At 34.3% G+C, this 17,401-nt stretch overlaps 1 protein-coding gene across 3 annotated transcripts; it reads left to right on the top strand.

Moving 5' to 3' along the window:
- Positions 1-9,775: 9,775 nt before the first annotated feature.
- Positions 9,776-15,049, top strand: LOC125188884 (uncharacterized). 3 transcript variants are annotated; one of them, XM_048085959.2, is made up of 15 exons: positions 9,776-10,168; positions 10,721-11,135; positions 11,223-11,354; positions 11,422-11,526; positions 11,838-12,435; positions 12,577-12,617; positions 12,715-12,780; positions 12,884-12,984; positions 13,076-13,154; positions 13,263-13,361; positions 13,444-13,512; positions 13,613-13,662; positions 14,289-14,370; positions 14,478-14,572; positions 14,648-15,049. In XM_048085959.2, the coding sequence occupies exons 1-15, from the start codon at positions 9,885-9,887 to the stop codon at positions 14,751-14,753; spliced, it is 2,322 nt and encodes a 773-aa protein (XP_047941916.2). In that variant the 5' UTR covers positions 9,776-9,884; the 3' UTR covers positions 14,754-15,049. The 3 variants fall into 3 exon arrangements, with proteins under 3 accessions (XP_047941916.2, XP_047941917.2, XP_047941918.2); XM_048085960.2 differs by having other exon boundaries at positions 9,781-10,168; positions 11,859-12,435; XM_048085961.2 differs by lacking the exon at positions 11,422-11,526 and having other exon boundaries at positions 9,781-10,168; positions 11,859-12,435.
- Positions 15,050-17,401: the final 2,352 nt, after the last annotated feature.

Here is a 17,401-nt window from a genome sequence, read left to right as displayed (position 1 = left end):
AACTTTGTAAAAAGAGTAGATAGAAAAAGTTTATGGAATGTGGATCTTATTCTTATATAATAATTTACAATAAAATATGAATTAGTGGAATATAACGTCCATTTAAAAAAATATATATTACTAGTGAAACGGGACATTTATTAATGGACGAATGAAAATCGAATGAAAAAATTCATTCTTTACATGCAATATAGTACAATTTTTGCAAATGACCATAAAACAATAATACATCTCTAGCATCAGCTGAAAATGCCAATGCCTCCAGGGTGACTCATAACATTCAATTTCAAACTACTTGTTGGTTATAATGCGTTGACATTTTAATGTCTCTGTATTGACATTTTTTATACACTGTATTGATGAGTTAGCAGAGTTAGCAACTTAAATAGTTAGCAATATAACGCACCCCATCCATCTATATAGTATGATTTAATTAAGTAAATAAATTACCAACCCTAATTTACCAAAAAAACACGGATTTCCTAATTTTTAATTATGGAGGATTGTTTGGACGAGATGTTCCACCCGTGCGACGTCTGCAAAATCCTAGTTTATCATCGTTCACACAGAACCCTAGGAGCCTTGGGGCCGTTGTCGTTACTCTCACTCAGCCTAGTTGTCGCCTAATGTTTTCAAACCCTAAGCCCAGCCATCACCATGCTGACGCGCTACAATTAAGTCATCATGGTCTTCACCCTATTAGAGTTTGTATACTAGAAATCACATTTCAAGTGATTGAATACTGTAAAACTCTTATTTTATTTTCCAAGGAATAAAATAGATTATTTTTGTCATAATGTTGTTATGTTTTACATTTAATGGATGTTAATTGCATGTTTAAATGTATAAGTTAACTTAACAAAGTCTAAGTCTTTGTTTTAGTAGACCGGTTGTGGGCGGCGTCCACTTTAAGGTAACACGGTCAGTCCTAAACAAAGAAAAAGAAGAATTTCACGACCTAGATGGAATTAGACTATCCATCGTGAAAGGTTGCAATGTCAGTCCGCATACTTCTAAGCCTTACTGAAATAAGATGACATTGGTGTGGTAAAGCACTGAACGGATCTAACAGCAAGACTTGTCTTTGTGCTATCTACTGAAAGGCGAGGTCTTTGATAAATATTTTGTTTCTTAATCAATGTAGGTTAGCATTGAGCATACGGTATTGATTATGCATTACTTTGACTTATCAAATGGTGCGGGTTTTTCGTAACCCAATAATCCTGATATATTGGGTAGTGGTGATTAATATCTAGCGGTGCTAGGATTGCTATTATATTGAATTGTGAGCGAGGTGAGTCTCGTTTGATAATGTCCTCAAGAGGAGCGTGAAACAAGGTTTTATTATTCGGAACCTAGCTAGTTGGAGTTTGTTCACTCTATGAATAATAAATAAGAGTTTCATGCTAAGTCCACTCTTGGAATTAATAAGAAATTAATTAATTAAGTCCATAGCAGACATTAATTAATTAATGGACATTTTTATCTTAAGCGCGGGAAATGAAAATTAAAACGGAAACCCGAATTACTTATAATTTCGGATTTGGATGTGGAGAGTTCAATATTACTTCTGTAGTGGCTGCTCGTGATATTCCAATTAAAGCTTATATTAAATTATGGGTTCAATTTAATTAGTAAAAAGTAAATTGGATGAGCTCATATCCAAAACCCTCCATAGATCCCTGTCTGGGCCCAAAAGGAACTTAATATAAATAGGAGAATAAAGGAGACAGAAACAACATAATTTATTTTTCACTAAAATTTTCGCCCCCCCCCCCCCCCCCTCCCCCTATTGGAGTTGGACGATTTTTCCTCTCCTCCGTAGAGTAGAATTTATGTCTTCTTTATTTAAGTCCTAGTATTCCGGTGAGATCAGCCCACACTGATATTGGAGTACAGTTCGGGAACCAGAGAGAAGATCCGTGGTCTAGTATTCAAAGCGTCACGTGGAGAAGTCGCTAGCCATCATCAATTCTTTGGAGAATTAATAAGGTATTACTTCTGCTCCGTAGAAAAGCATGTTTTACGTTTCTTTATACTTAAAGCATGATCAATTCAAGTTATGAGCATGATACATGTGATAATTACGCGAATAGATTTTGTTTAAATAATCTGCTAAATAGATCTGATTATTATGTGATTTATTTGTTCGATTAATTTTTTAATTATGGAATCCAAACGCGCTTCCGCTGCCAGTTTCTTCACACCCAACAGCTCGTCATTGTCGTCGTGTTCCTACCACCATCTTGAGAAACAGCTGACATCGTTCTATCGCCCATGTTGTCATGTGTCTATCCGCGGTCGTCGGTCACGCCTTCTGCACTTGTTCTTCATACTCCATCGCATATCTTCTGATTTGTGCCCTAACTCCAAGTATAGTCTTGTTTGGGCCAATTATACCAATAGAATCTGAGTGAGAGAAATAACCCAAGTGTGGAGATAAGAAAAATTGAAAATCCTCTTAGTGTGGATTCGGTGGTTTCTAAAATTTCATGTATGGAGGCTCGGGTTTCGTTCTCGAACTAACTCTCCAATTTATAGAGAAAATTAGGTCAGACCATGGATCCATGGAGTTTGGACCGAGCCTCAACTATTTGGACTTGCAAATTAAATTGAGTTTCAGTTTAATTCAAGTCAATAAATAGATAATATTTTGTGCTACTATAAAGAAAATATATGATCGTTTGTCCAAGACCAAAATTATGAGCAATTCGACTGCTTCTTTTATTTAATTATTTCCCTTGTTTAAGATTTCAACAAACAGATACTCCCTCCATCCCACAATAATTGTCACTCTTGGTGTTGACACGGGTTTTAAGGAATGTAAAGAAAGTTGATTGGAAAAGTTAGCGGAATATGGGACCCGCTTTTTTATATTGATTTTATAATAAATGTGAGTAAAGTGAGTCAGTGGAATAGGGTTAGTGGAATGTGAGACCTACTTACCATTTATGGTAAAAAAATGAAGTGTGACAATTATTGTGGGATGGACCAAAATGGAAAAGAGTGACTATTATTGTGGGACAGAGGGAGTAATATTTTGTGCCACTATAAAAAGTAATATAATTGTCCGTCCAAGACCAAAGTTATGAGTAATTCGGACTACCTCTTTTATTTATTTATTATTTCTCGTGTTTAAGATTTCAATATCCATCAATTAATTTTAATTTACGTTTGTTACTGGCTCTTCATAAATTGGCATGTTGTTCCAAGAGTGGTATAATTCATCTTGTGTTATCGCAAAAGATTGGGAAATAACATTTTGTCGAGACCTCGTGTTTCTTTAGATATCAACAAAGGACTTATCTCATTGATAGATTCTTTCAGTGCTTTACTACACCACTGTTATTAGATTCCCTAGGTAAGGACGCTATTAGATTAACACTGCAACCCTTATACATATAGGTAGCCAAGGCCTTCGTTTGTGAAATATCATCCACTTTAGGTTGTGAAATATTATTTTTCTTCATCGGGTCACCTAATATGATGACATGTTCAACGGCTACAATTTAGAAGATCTAACTCCTTTGCTTTATTTATGATAGGGGTGTCGAAACGAGTAGCGGGTATTGGGTACCCGCGCACCCGACCCGATACCCGCTACCCGACGGAAACGGGTAACGGGTCGGGATCGGGTAATCATATTTTTGGTTTTGCGGGTATCGGGTATATCTGATACCCGCTCGGGATACCCGATAATCCCGAAAATTATCCGATTTTAGTTAAGTATTTTGTAATCATTAATATTAATATAATTTTTAAATTAACCAGGTCACACTCAGATTTCTACATATAATATTTTTTGTCTTTTTTTTCTTCTATTAAAGAGCCTACAAATACCAATCTTATATAGCATACAATAGCATATGTGATATGTATATACAGTAGTTACACAAATACAGTAGCATATGTGATATGTATATAGTAGCTACACAAATATAGTAGCATATACATATAGTCTAATCACTAATGATTATGGATTCTTTTATATGCTTTTAGGATGCACCAAAATACTAACATTACTATGGATATATAACTATCAACAAGTCGAGGATAATGCAAATATAAATAAAAACAAAAAAATTTTAAAAAAATCGGGTCGGGTCGGGTACCCGTTGTGTCGGGTGCGGGATACCCTACTCGGGTATCGGGTAATACCCGACATAGTGCGAGACGGGTATCGGGACAACAATTTCGGCTGAAATCGGGTGCGGGTACCCGTTTCGACACCCCTAATTTGTGATTCATAAATGTAAGACATAAATGAATAAATGAAAACATGTCACAAAATCAATTGTTCTCTTTAATGGATTAAAGTGAGTAAATAGTACTCCCTCCGTCCCACTTTAGGAGTCCCGGTTGAGTTCGGCACGGATTTTAAGAAATGTAAAGGAAAGTTGGTGAAAAAAGATAGTGGAATGTGAGTCCTACTTTTTTATATTAATTTTATAATAAAATGTGAGTGGAAAAAGGTTAGTGGAATGCGGGGCCTAATACCATTTATGGAATATTCCAACCGGGATTCCTAAAGTGGGACAGAGGGAGTATATATATACATATCACCTGAAACATACTTTTCAGTATACTAATTTTAAAAATCTTCTACCAATACTAAACTATTGTTTTTTAGTATACCAAGAACAAAATCTCCCACTTATATGAAAATCATGATATGATCCTCGTTCTTGAAATTTGATTATTGACGAAGATTTTGAAAAGAAGGCGCCAGAATACTTGAAAGGATGGATAGGTGGGGCGAATGAAGCCGCAATGATTATGGAAGATCTTTTGATGACTCGTGAAGATGGGATGTATTACGTCACAAATGATTATGAAAGGTCGTTTGATAAGTAGGATAAATAAGTCTCGATGAATCGATAATTAAAGAGAGAACTCCAGAGAGATAAACTCACAAAATATTATTGCTCAAATGGTAGTTTTGTAGTCCAACAACAAGGCCTTTATATAAGCAAAGAAAATTATAAATATAAGTAAAAATAAAACTCAATGGAAATAAACTAGAAAATAAATAAACTAAAAGTAAACCAAAGCTAAATATTGTAATTGATGGTTTCGAGAGCAATCCTCCTTCACCACTTCGCTTTCTAGTTAGACTTAATTGTTTCGGCAGAGGAATTGACGACTCCGATGTTCGATATTTGCTTTCTTTACCACTTTGATTTACTTTCATGTTGATGATTTATTTACTCGTGTTTTCTTGATGCTTTTCGCAATTGGTTTTTAGATGTTTAAATCCATCTAGCTTAGCTCTGTAGTTTCGGTGGAGGAATTGACAACTCCGACGCCGAGATTACATTTCATTCCATGCTCCCTTAGTTAGATTTAGTTTAAGCTCTCAACTCTGTTTTCATGTTTAAAACTCAAGTTTCCCACTCTAGTGTTTAGATCCATACTCCAATGCTCAAGGCGTGGTGGCTAACACCAACCCCGTGTCGTAGAAACAATCTCGAGTAGGTCCATGGTCTCTGTGGATTCAACCCCGCTCTTGCCGCTTATACTTAGTAAAATTTGTTGCAAAAGTAGGAAATTATAAATCATGTTGAAAGGAGGGACACGTGCACACGACACACGTGCAAAAACACCTCCCTTCACATATATTAGTGTCTTTGTTGGCTCTATGTAAGTAGAATTCATATCTGTTACAACATGAGTAAGAATTGGAAAAATGACTGTAGATGCCGCAATAATGACAGAAGGATTAACCTCTGGCGAAGTGATTGATTCTAATTAAGAGATCACATTTGGAGTTTCTTCTTCTTCTTCTTCTTCTTCTTCTTCCATGTTCTCTATTTTTCCACACATCTCCACCATAGAGGACTGTTGTTGTAGCTCATGATTTTTCAATAGTTGCTATTGGTTATTTTGTTGTTCACTCTACTTTCTATACTCTATTTTATTTTGACTCTTTTCACCTTCAATATTGTGCCCACATTGAATCATTCATTTTTTGTTCACGTCGACGTTGCAAATACATTTGATCTTTGCGTACATATTGAGACGTGATAATGACAAGATGCAACTTCGTTTGACCAAAATTAAGAGAGTATTTGTTGAGAAATGTAGTGAATATCACTCGACAATCCAATTGCCATTGTAAACACAACAAAATATGAGTACACTCTAACATCACAAAGTATATTTTGCTTATATTTACCAATATGAATAGGTATGATTATCTGTTGACGACACCTCCGTAATTGGTAAGATCCATTGTGCTCTATGTGAGAGGTAGACCTATTTTTTTCCATCACAATATCACTAAGTACATTGGTTATGTTTGTCTCATAGATGACGACTTTAAAAATTTTGTCATTTATGTAACAACGTGTGTACACCACATCCTCTCTCTATCCAGTATCAAATTTCCAGATTCTCTTTGAATGTTTGTCTAGAAAATACTTTAGACATGACATAAACATCTGGAAAATAAATCGCCAAAAAAGACATTAAAAAGTTTTTCTAAATAAATTCGAACAATAAAAGGAAAAAATACTCTTAAATAATAAAACTCAAAAATTATAATGAAAAGAATTAAAAAAAATATCAAAAACAACTTGATCAAAATTTGACTAATGATACCAAATTATATGTATGATCCTTGCATTTGAACTTTGATTATTGATGAAGATCTTAAGAGAAACGTGACAAAAGACACAAAAGACTTGAAAGGAAGGACTGGTGGGGTGAATAATGCCACAATAGTTATGGAAGATCCGTTGATAAGTCATGAAGGTGAAATGTATAACGCCATAAATGATTATGAAAGGTCGTTTGATAAATCAGATAATTAAGTCTTGATGAATTGATAATTCAAGAGAGATAAGAGCATGCACAATGCTGGTCTCAAAATCCAGCCACAAACCCATTTTTCAACGGTCACGTCAGCTTTTTTAATCCAGCACAAAAGCTACAATGTAGTCATCCCCAAATTCTGCCCTAACTTTTAACATTTTTTTTGTCATTCATATAATTGAATCTTAATTGAAAGTTGAAACCGAAAAATAAATATCCATAAAAAGGCGATAATCTAAATATTAAAAAATTACAAAAATTTACAAAAAAATCTAAATTAGGGGTGTGATCCGTTGCTAACTTTTCTTAGGTTACTAACTTGTTAACTCATCAATGCAATGTATTAAGAATGTCAACACGATGATACTAAAATGCCAACATAAACTTAAGTTGATATTTTACAATATTATGTTGATATTGGTATTTAAATGACAACACAGTTTATTAAAATGTCAACACAAATATGTGTTGACATTTTTATGTAATCGTGTTAACATTTTTAATATACTACGTTGATGAGTTGGCAATTTAAGAAAAGTAAGGGGTATTTAAAATATTTTTTTTAAAGAAAAGAGAAGTGGGTTTGTTGCAATGCAGCCGCGGAAAAAGAGGAGGCCGTCGGGCAGCCGAATTTCCAATCGTGAAGGAGGCGCCGTTGGGCCGCCGCAGCCGAGAAGGGGCTGCAATGCAGCCCCGTCAAGCGGTTGCCCCGAACGATGGCTGCATTGTGGATGCTCTAAACTCCCAAAATATTATTGATCAAAAGGTGTCTTTTTAGTCTAACTAGTATTAACACTTGTGTTATGCACATGACATAAGAGTTTCAAATAATGAATACAAAATATAATAAATATATAGAAAATATAAATTCTAATCAATATGAAGATTTAAAAAAATAGAAACATATTTATCTTGTATAACTCTAAATGAAGAATTTACTACTCCCTAATGAATGAAATATCTACACAATTTTAATTTATAATTTAAATGGAGTAAAAACAATAAAAATTAATGACAAAAAGAAGATGTGTAACTATGTTCAAAGAATATGACTTAATTAGAATAAGATATGCAAATAAAGAAAATATGTGTGAGTAAAAATGTTTATTGATAGTGCTATGGTAGTCATTAATCCAAATAAAAGAAAAATTAAAATTTAATAGCTTAATTAAAAAAATTAATGGAAAAATTTATGGAATATCAAACATATCCACTTTAAATATATGAATAATTTAAATCATAAAAATTTAAAATTTCTTTGAGAAGTCAAGTTAAAAAAATTGTATTTTTCCAACAATCACACTTTAGTTGATTATTTTTTTTCTTCTGTTTAACTTTAGACCATAGCATAACTTGATATACATGGCCAAAGACTAAATAAATTTTTAATATTAGAAAGAATAAATTTCTTACTTCTTGCCACATATAAGTATAAAAAGTAAATTATCACTTAAAATAACGATAATATTTTATGCATCTTGGATGTTTTGAATAATGTGACAATTTACACTACTATTTATATTAAGAAACTATACAAACTTTATAAGTTAGATTTAATTTTAAATATATATAATTTCATATTCTTTCATAATTATGTGCACTAAATTTAAATGTAAATATATTTACATATATAGCTTTAATATTAAATATAAATAATAAATTTAGTTTTAATATTGTATACGATAATTTTAATATCAAAAGGATTATAAAAAATATTTAATAAATTAGTTATTGTTCCAAATCTTGATTGGAAAGTTATCATTTAGTTGGACTAATTTTCTATCCAATGGCTGTCATTTTTCAAAATGACCAAAAGGATAAACAAAATAGCTTTATATTTTCCCTCCAAAAAGGGTAATATTGACTTTCCATCCAACTCTCTCTTTTAGTAGTATAGATAATGAATTCTTAGTATAAGCAAGAAAATTCTAAATAGGAGTAAACCTTATAAGACTAGAAAGAAAATAAACTAAAAGGGAACACTGGTTGTAGAAGGAAAGACTGTCAAAGCCAATTAATACTGGTCAATATCCATCTATTTATTTAAATTAATTAGGAAAGCAAATAAATACTTTATTTGTTTGCCAATAAGAGTCTCATTTCATAGAAACATGAATTTTAAGAAATGTAAAGAAAAGTAGAACGAAAAAAGTTAGTGGAATATAAGTTTCACTTGTATATAGTAGTTTTAGTGAAATGAGATAGATTGAATTAGTAGAATATGAGACCTATTACCATTTATAGTTAAAATAAATCGGAACTCTTATTTGCAGACCGAAATGAAAAAACAGGACTTCTAATCATTGACAAAGATAATATTAAACAATGCAAGTAATTTAGAAAATCCTAATTTATAGAAGGTAAATAATATAAGCTAATTAATTTGTATCAAAGTAGATCTTGGTCCCTTATGCAACTAACTTCCAACATATTGACAGTTATACTCTTCGTGAAATGATTTATTAGGTTATTTTTTAATGTCTCCTAATGCGAGTTAAGAAATTATTTAATTTTATAAAAGAAGTTAGAATGAAAAGTTGGAGGAGTATATTAATTAGTTGTATAGTATTGGTGGGGGAGGAAGTATAAATATGTTATTTGACTTGGAACTACCACGTAGAAAATAGGAGTAACTAACTCGGGTAACCACCGTCAGCAATACGGCAATACCAGTTTTACAAAATTGTGCAACTTTTCAACCTTATCTACTTCTTCATACGTGTCAAATAACGAATAAAATTGTTAAAACACAATAATCGAAAACCTTATTCATCTCCTATTTAAAGAAAGTCCAACAACGATGCGTACACGTGGCAAAGATACTGTCCAAATGCCTGAATCGGGTCGGGTCTGATCCGGCGCTTGAAGGCCGTAATTAACAAAACCGTCCGTTTCAGTAAGGTCGTTGCTGTAAGGCGGTAGAAACCACGTGGCGGAAACCGGTTTGCCCCACGGCGTAATCAAAATTTTAAATTACAAATGACACTTTCTTTTTTTATATTTTTAAAATAAAATATTACTACAAAAACCTTGAGGCGATCACCACATGTGCACCACCACCCAACCCCGCCATGGACGGCGGAGCAAAGTCATCGGACAGATTCCTCAGGGCTCTATTGGATCGATTCGAGAGCCTGGAGGCCAGCCACGAGAAGCTCAAAGAGCAGTTCCAAGTTGTCGTGCACGAGAAGGCAGAGAGGGAGTCGCCGCCAGATTCCGGCGGCTCGAGGCGGTATCCTGGCTGGGGCGACATGCCGGGGGCCTACTTCGCTGAGAGCCCGTACAGGAGAGTGCTGGAGTACATGGGTCATGCACTCCACGTCAGCAGAGTTGGCTCCGACGAGATCATTTATTGGTACTGTTTTTGATTCAATCCGATTACAATTTTCAAATGAATATCTATTGAAGTTGATTGTTTGATTTGATTCGTTGGTGGTAGTTTGTTTAATACGGCTAATTGGTTGTTGCAAGATCAAGTTGGTTTGAATTAGGTCAAATCTGGTTGGGGATGTTATTTTGGGAAATAAAGATGATTTAATGCTGTGCAGTATGAACATGTGGCAGTTGATTTATTTTTTATGTGAGAACTCTCCAGCATTGATTTTGGTGTGAAGTATATAGAAGAAGCGGTTAATATGGTTTAATATCACTATTTATGTGTGTTGTCATGGTAGGAAAGCTTCATATTACTGTTGTTTGGATTCGTTGAAATTTGAGTAAATGGAACATGTTCAGCTATCACAATCAAAATCCTCTAAAACTGGAATAGGTTGGATAATATTGGATAGTAGTTGGTCATTTCTCTACCTATTGAATCTGTGAACCTCCAACATCTTTATGCTAATAAAGAGTACAGGCATTTGCTGCCCATATTGCATAGAATAAGGGGGAAAATCTCATGTTGCAGGAATTGCGCAGCTGAAAAATTGTTTGGGTATAAAGACTATGAAGTAATAGGACAGGGAGCGGTTGAACTACTTTTTGATGAAGAGCATCATAATTTAGTTCTGACAATCATGGAGAGAATGAGAATTGGAGAATCATGGTCAGGGCAACTCCCTCTCAGGAAGCGATCTGGTCAAAGTTTCATCGCGCTAGTTACACTGAGCCCACTGTATGAGGATGGTGAGATTGCCGGAATAGTTACCGTATCAAGTGATGCTGCTGTATTTAATAAGACAAACTCAGGAAATATGAGAACACGTCAAGATAAGGCTAATGAACAATCTAAATTTCCTAGAATAAATTTGAAGAACATCTCGTGGCATCAGCGGCCACAAATAGCAGGAGTGCCCCACCTTGCATCTTCTGTTTCGAATTTGGTGCTTACATTATGTCCCTATGTGTCTTTCCGCCTCATGTTTTGTCCTCCTTTTCGCATACATTAGACTTTTCTGATAATTGGTCAGGCCTCAAAAGTTTTATCTCGGACACGAGGGAATGTTCCCTCCTCCTCTGATACATATAGAAGTGCAAGAGATGGCGAGGAAGCTGAAGCAGAAAGTCAAGACACAAGAGCCGATAGACCACCAAGAGCCCCTGTGAGTATTAGTTAAGCAGGTGGTATTGATTTATTAAGAGGGAATGTAAACTTAGAACTATTTGCAGATTACTAAGGGTGCTTTCGGGTTACCCGTAGGGAGGAGTAGAAATGATGGCTCATGCTTTGAAATGGAAAACACAGCATCTGAACTTTCTCAGCCTTCAAAAATTGTATACTCTATCCTCCATTGTTCCTAACGTTTCCTTACTGTCCAACCTTGTCCATTGGCAACATTAGCTTCTCCCCTTTTCCTTATAACTGCCATTATATCATTCAGTTATAGCAAGAGTTTGTTTCTGTTGCATTCTTTAATAGCAGTATCGGCTTAGCTCAATTTTAGGCCTTTTGGTAACTCATGCTTTTATTTGTTTTGTTAATGGATTTTATATAACGACATTCTGGTTTATTCAATCTTATGTAATATTTACTTGGAAGCTTGCTCAGTGGTTGCATGTGAACTGTATTGTAAATTTCCAATCAGTTCGTCTACTGTAAACTGCAGGCAGTAAAAATCTTAGAGAAGTTTCAGATAGGAGCAAGCAGCAACTTGGAAAGAGTCATGGACGAGAGAATAAAACAAAATGGTTTTGAAGACAATTCTGGGGGGAAAGAAGCTGCAAATGGGACATGTTCACCAATATATTCGATGCAAACTGTTTCTAGCCTTCATGCCAGCAATAATGCAGTGGATGCTATGAAAGAAACTTCTGATGTTGCAAAAAGAAAAGAAACAAATATGCATAGGAATCCATTCTTTGATAATGAGAGTCCCTCGGGAGAAGCATTTTCAGGTGCATATCAGGGATATTTTGAAGTTCAAAGACATGCCGATCAGTTGCCTGGAACAAGCTTCCAAACTGATGAGAACAAGTTCGTGGCCAACCTTCCAAATACAAAGTCGCTAGATACGGAAGATGTTGATCAGGAGCAGTTGGATCCTCAAAAGAATCTAGGTTCGGCAGAGAGTTATGGCAGTGGACATGGAAGCTCTTCGAGCAAAGGTGAAAATGATCTCCCTCTGGTTGGTAGTTCTGCAATTCAATGGGAGGATCTACAGCTCAAAGAGGAAATTGGGCAAGGTAAAGTTTAAGGAAATTGTGTTAGAAGCTGTGTGTTCAATGCAACATTGAGACACATATCGGCAGGCCAGAATTGGAGTGATGCATGTCTGATTTCTTGATTAGGCATTATTAATTTTGATGAACAGTGTTTCCTTTCAGGTTCTTTTGCAGTTGTGTATCGTGGAATCTGGAATGGATCGGTACGTAGCCGTATACATTAGTAGCCTAATCACTACAAACAACAGAGAGCTTTCTTGTCTCTTAAACTTATCATTCTATTTTATTTATACTTTTCAGGACGTTGCAGTCAAGGTTTACACTGGTAGTCAGTACGATGAGACATTACTTGACTACAAAAAAGAGGTGCATCTACAATATACATCATGATGTAGTTGTTTCAAGTAACTCATGCAAAACTGACTTTGAAGTTCGCAATACTGACTTTGAAGTTCACCATGTTGTTTAGATTGATATTATGAGAAGATTGAGACATCCAAATGTATTGCTATTCATGGGAGCATCGTGCAAGGAGGAAAAAATTGCCATTGTCACCGAATACATGACCAGGTAAGTCAATCTAACAGTGAAAGTTGCTTTTCAGTTGTTCCCTGTCAACTTGCAACACTTATAGCCGCACAAGTCTTATGACTATGATCAGGGGGAGTCTCTTTAAAACATTACATAGGAGCAACCAATCGCTGGACATCAGGCGTCGTCTAAGGATTGCTCTTGATGTGGTATGTCTGTTCTCAAGTCGATGATTTTCCATCAACTTCTCTGTGTTTGTGGGGCAGCCATGCGCATAGCTGGTTGAAGTTATTCACTCTCTTTGATCATGTGTACAGGCTAGAGGGATGAACTATTTGCATCACAGAAATCCACCAATAGTGCATAGAGACCTGAAATCTTCAAACCTTCTAGTTGACAAAAGCTGGAACGTCAAGGTATTTTGTAGGAATATTTCACTGGATCACATCATTTTACTGCATCCAAGTATATAGAAAAATCAAAATTACTTCTTTCCAGGTTGGCGACTTCGGCTTATCAAAGCTGAAACATTCAACTTTCTTAACAGCAAGATCTGGAAGAGGCACAGTTAAGATCATTGCCTGTGCCCCCTCTTATGCCACATTTCTCTATCTTGCTTGAGTCTTTTCTTCGCACTATCTGATATGAGTTTCATAATTTACTGCAGCCTCAGTGGATGGCCCCTGAAGTCCTCCGGAATGAACTTTCAACAGAAAAGTAATGCCTGGCAACTAATGATTTGTAACTTTTGTATTTGAATATACTTAAATCTGTCGTATTAATTGAGTCAGACATAAAGGGTGGGGTTTAAGAGGGTGACATGAATCAAACATTACGCTCTTAACATCTTATAAATGTTTCAAGAGCTTATAAGTTGTTAAATTGGTCGGATAATATGAGCTTATTATTAGAGGCAGAATTGTGTTAGAGAGAAAAAGAGAACCATGAATTATGAAATGGGAAGGGTATAGGATGCCAAAAACTAAACGTAGTAGGGCTATTTTTCCCAGATGATTGTTGCTTACTAAATCATGAGAAATGGAACGAGGTTGATGAACTTATTTGTCAGGTACCTTATTAGTTATTGGAGTTAATGTTTAGATCTTATAAGTTGTTAATGAACTTATTTGGCAGACAAATTTCTAGAGTTTTATGGAGTTTATAAGTTCAGCCGAACACACTCTAGTAGATGAAATATTGGATAAGAGGATCAGCAGCCGCAAATACTAGTAAACCGTACACAACCAAATAAGAAAATTGTAGGCATTATACCATACTAGGGGATCTTAGCATAAAAGGTGACCTATTTCTTTGAATAATATGATCTTGACCTTTTTTAACAGGTCGGATGTCTATAGCTTCGGTGTTGTCCTGTGGGAACTAATGACCGAACGGATTCCATGGAGCGACCTGAATGCATTGCAGGTAACTTAGCTCTAAGCAACCCCTACCACTTGCGAGAATGATGTATTTTCATGGCATGCCATTCTGTTTCTTACCCATCGAATATTTTCTTGTTTATGCTTATAAAGGTTGTTGGAGTTGTGGGTTTCATGAATAGCAGACTAGATATTCCAAGTAGTATCGATCCCCAAATAGCGTCCATCATATCGGAATGTTGGACAAGGTAATCAAGCTGTAACATGTGGTTATCAACATGCCAAATATAAAAAATTGATGATTACTGTTGAACTTTCTGCAGCAAGTCGGAAGATCGGCCGTCGTTCAAAGACATGATCCCAAAACTGGCAAACTTATTAGTACAAGCAAGTGGTGGAGGTTTGAATAGAGCAGGTTCCCAGACTTAATTTTTTTGATGTTGCCGTGTCACCGGCTGACCAGAGCAGCACTTGCTCTAACATGAAAGGAAAAGGATTTTGAATGTGCTGTGTTTTAGGTTTTAGATGCTGCTTTTCCTTCTCTTGTAGTTTGATAACCACGTTTAAATATAAATACCTCCAACTGTACATTATTGAAATTATGTTTATGAGTTCTCATGAATGAGGCTAATAAAGATATACTGGGCTTTTATCTCCAGCAACGGGAGGATTGCGGAATATGTAATATGATGTGGTTTTAATTAAAAAAAATCTTTTGGATGCTTTGGGTTGTGTGTTTATGTTTTGGGCTTTTCTTCTCGTTCCTTGTTAGCTTAGTGGTCTGGTAAAAGACAAGTTGTCAAGTGTAGAATTAATATTTTCGGAATAAAATGAAAACTATTTCTAATTATCTAAACTTGTGTATGTATTATACAATAAGAAATAGACAAAAATAGCTTATAACATCACATTCTATCACAGTCAATTAATTGACTCAGTTAATAATAACCTTGTTTATTCAGATACTCAATTCAATCCAAGAAAGAAATTATGTTCTTGCAGCGTATATATTAATTATCTCTTCAAAAACAAATGGAACTCTCAATCATAGCAATGACAAGTGAGAAAATAAAGATCAGGACAAAATATAAATATAATACGATATTTCTTTGTCATTGAACATGAGTCTCATTTTTCTAGGCATTGTTTTAAGAAATGTTTAAAAAATGGATAAAAAAAGTTAGTTTATATGAATTCCACTTGTTTATATTAATTTTATACTCTATAAAATGATAGTGAAATGAGCTAGTGGAATGTATGGACGGTCTTATTACCAATTATGTTAAAAATAAATCAGACCCTTATTAGCATACATATCGAATTTTAAAAAAAATTGGGACTCAATTGCGGATATAGAGAGAGAGACTATTATACCTCTATTAGATTGCACAATGCTTCAAAAATAAACTACTAGAAAAATCACATTTCAGTGCAATAAGATACACAATTGTGAATAGGAGTCCCGATTTATTTTTACTGTAAATGGTACTAATAAGGTTTATCTTCCACTAATTTATTCTACTCATATTTTATTTAAAACTAACCCTCCATTCATCGTAGTGTTGTTGAGTCGTATTTCTTTTTAAATTGTCTCAAAATAGTTGAATCATTCTTTTTTTTTAACAAAAAGTTTCTCATGTTTTACTTTATTGTTCTTCCTTACTTTACTTTCTCCAGTATAACCTTTTACCACATCACTTAAATTATGTGTCCAAAATAAATTCTCAAACTAATTTACGATGGAGAGAATATATACTGAAGAATTAGACTTTTAATTGCGAAATAAAAGTAAAACATATATGTATACGTGTGTCTGTGTGTGAGATGGAAAGTGGTCTACGTCTGTAGAGAACTGAGTTGACGCAGAGCTAGTGACGAGGGTTCCAGTCTGTACACTTTTACTTTTTCCTTTTTCTAAACAATACTTTGAAATTTAACTAATGAATTAAAAAATCTTGAATTTGGGATAATTAGTATATCTCCGTATCCAAATTTTGACACACTTTGACCCGAGTTTTAAAAAATGTAATGAAAAGTGGATTGAAAAAGTTAGTAGGATGTGAGTTCTATTTTAAAGTATTAGTTTTATAATAAAATGCGAGTAGTAATGAGTTAGTGGAATATGAGATCCACTACCAAAAATGGTAAAAAGTGAAGTGTGTCAAAATTTTCAGGGACCTACCGAAATAGTAAACTGTGTCAAAATTTAGGGGAAGGATGGAGTACTTGTTAAAAGTTTATGATTTAATCCAATTTTTAAATTTATTAAAAATAGCAGAAATAATACGCCTATGCAGTGTTAGTGTGGAATGATTATTCATTAATATCCATTAAAAACCCTTTTGCAAGAAATAATACGCCTATGCAAGTGTTAGTGTGATACTGCTATCCTAAATGATAAATGTACAAAAAAAATTGATTATTAACAAAATAAGAAAAGTAAACAGATGCATGTGATCTTTGATACACCAAAATAGTTGTATCATTGAAACTGTTGTTGTACTTTTACATTTCTTATTTTAGATGGTGAGTGTGAGGGACATGAAAATGGTGAAGCCAAAAATTATTTTTTCTTTTACCAACAATTTTTCATAAAAATCCAATAAAAGCTTACCTACTTGCTAATTGGCTTTATCATTCTCTCGATATGACAATTCAAAATTATCTGAGATTAAATAAAAGTTTATTTTATCATAGCTCTATATTTTATACGCATGTGACAGGACATAGCCCACTGTAGCTGTTGGATACTAGAGTTTGTAACGATCACGCAATAGCTTCACGGATCACTTCTTTTACCATTCGACAAATGTAGTATGGCAATTACTCATTATATTCTCTTTTTTTTAAAATTTGGTAAGATATAGAAAAAATAGAAAGAATAAAATAAAAAGTGAATAAAGTAAGAGAAAGAAAAAACGGTTATTGCTATAACTTTTCGAAGTGAAAAAATGACTCAATTATAAAGGAATGGAGGAAGTAAGTATGAAAATTACCAATCCTCCTTTACTTATATTTTCCATCCATCCGTCGTTTAAAGACACATTTATCTTTTTTCCACTTTTAGTAATTAAGCT

The sequence above is a fragment of the Salvia hispanica genome, chromosome 5 (assembly GCF_029641045.1).
Source record: "Salvia hispanica isolate PSC_SH4W2 chromosome 5, Shi_PSC_v1, whole genome shotgun sequence".
Classification (NCBI taxonomy): Eukaryota; Viridiplantae; Streptophyta; class Magnoliopsida; order Lamiales; family Lamiaceae; genus Salvia; species Salvia hispanica.
Note: the sequence above shows the minus strand (reverse complement) of the source record. Positions and strands in the feature narration are given on the sequence as shown.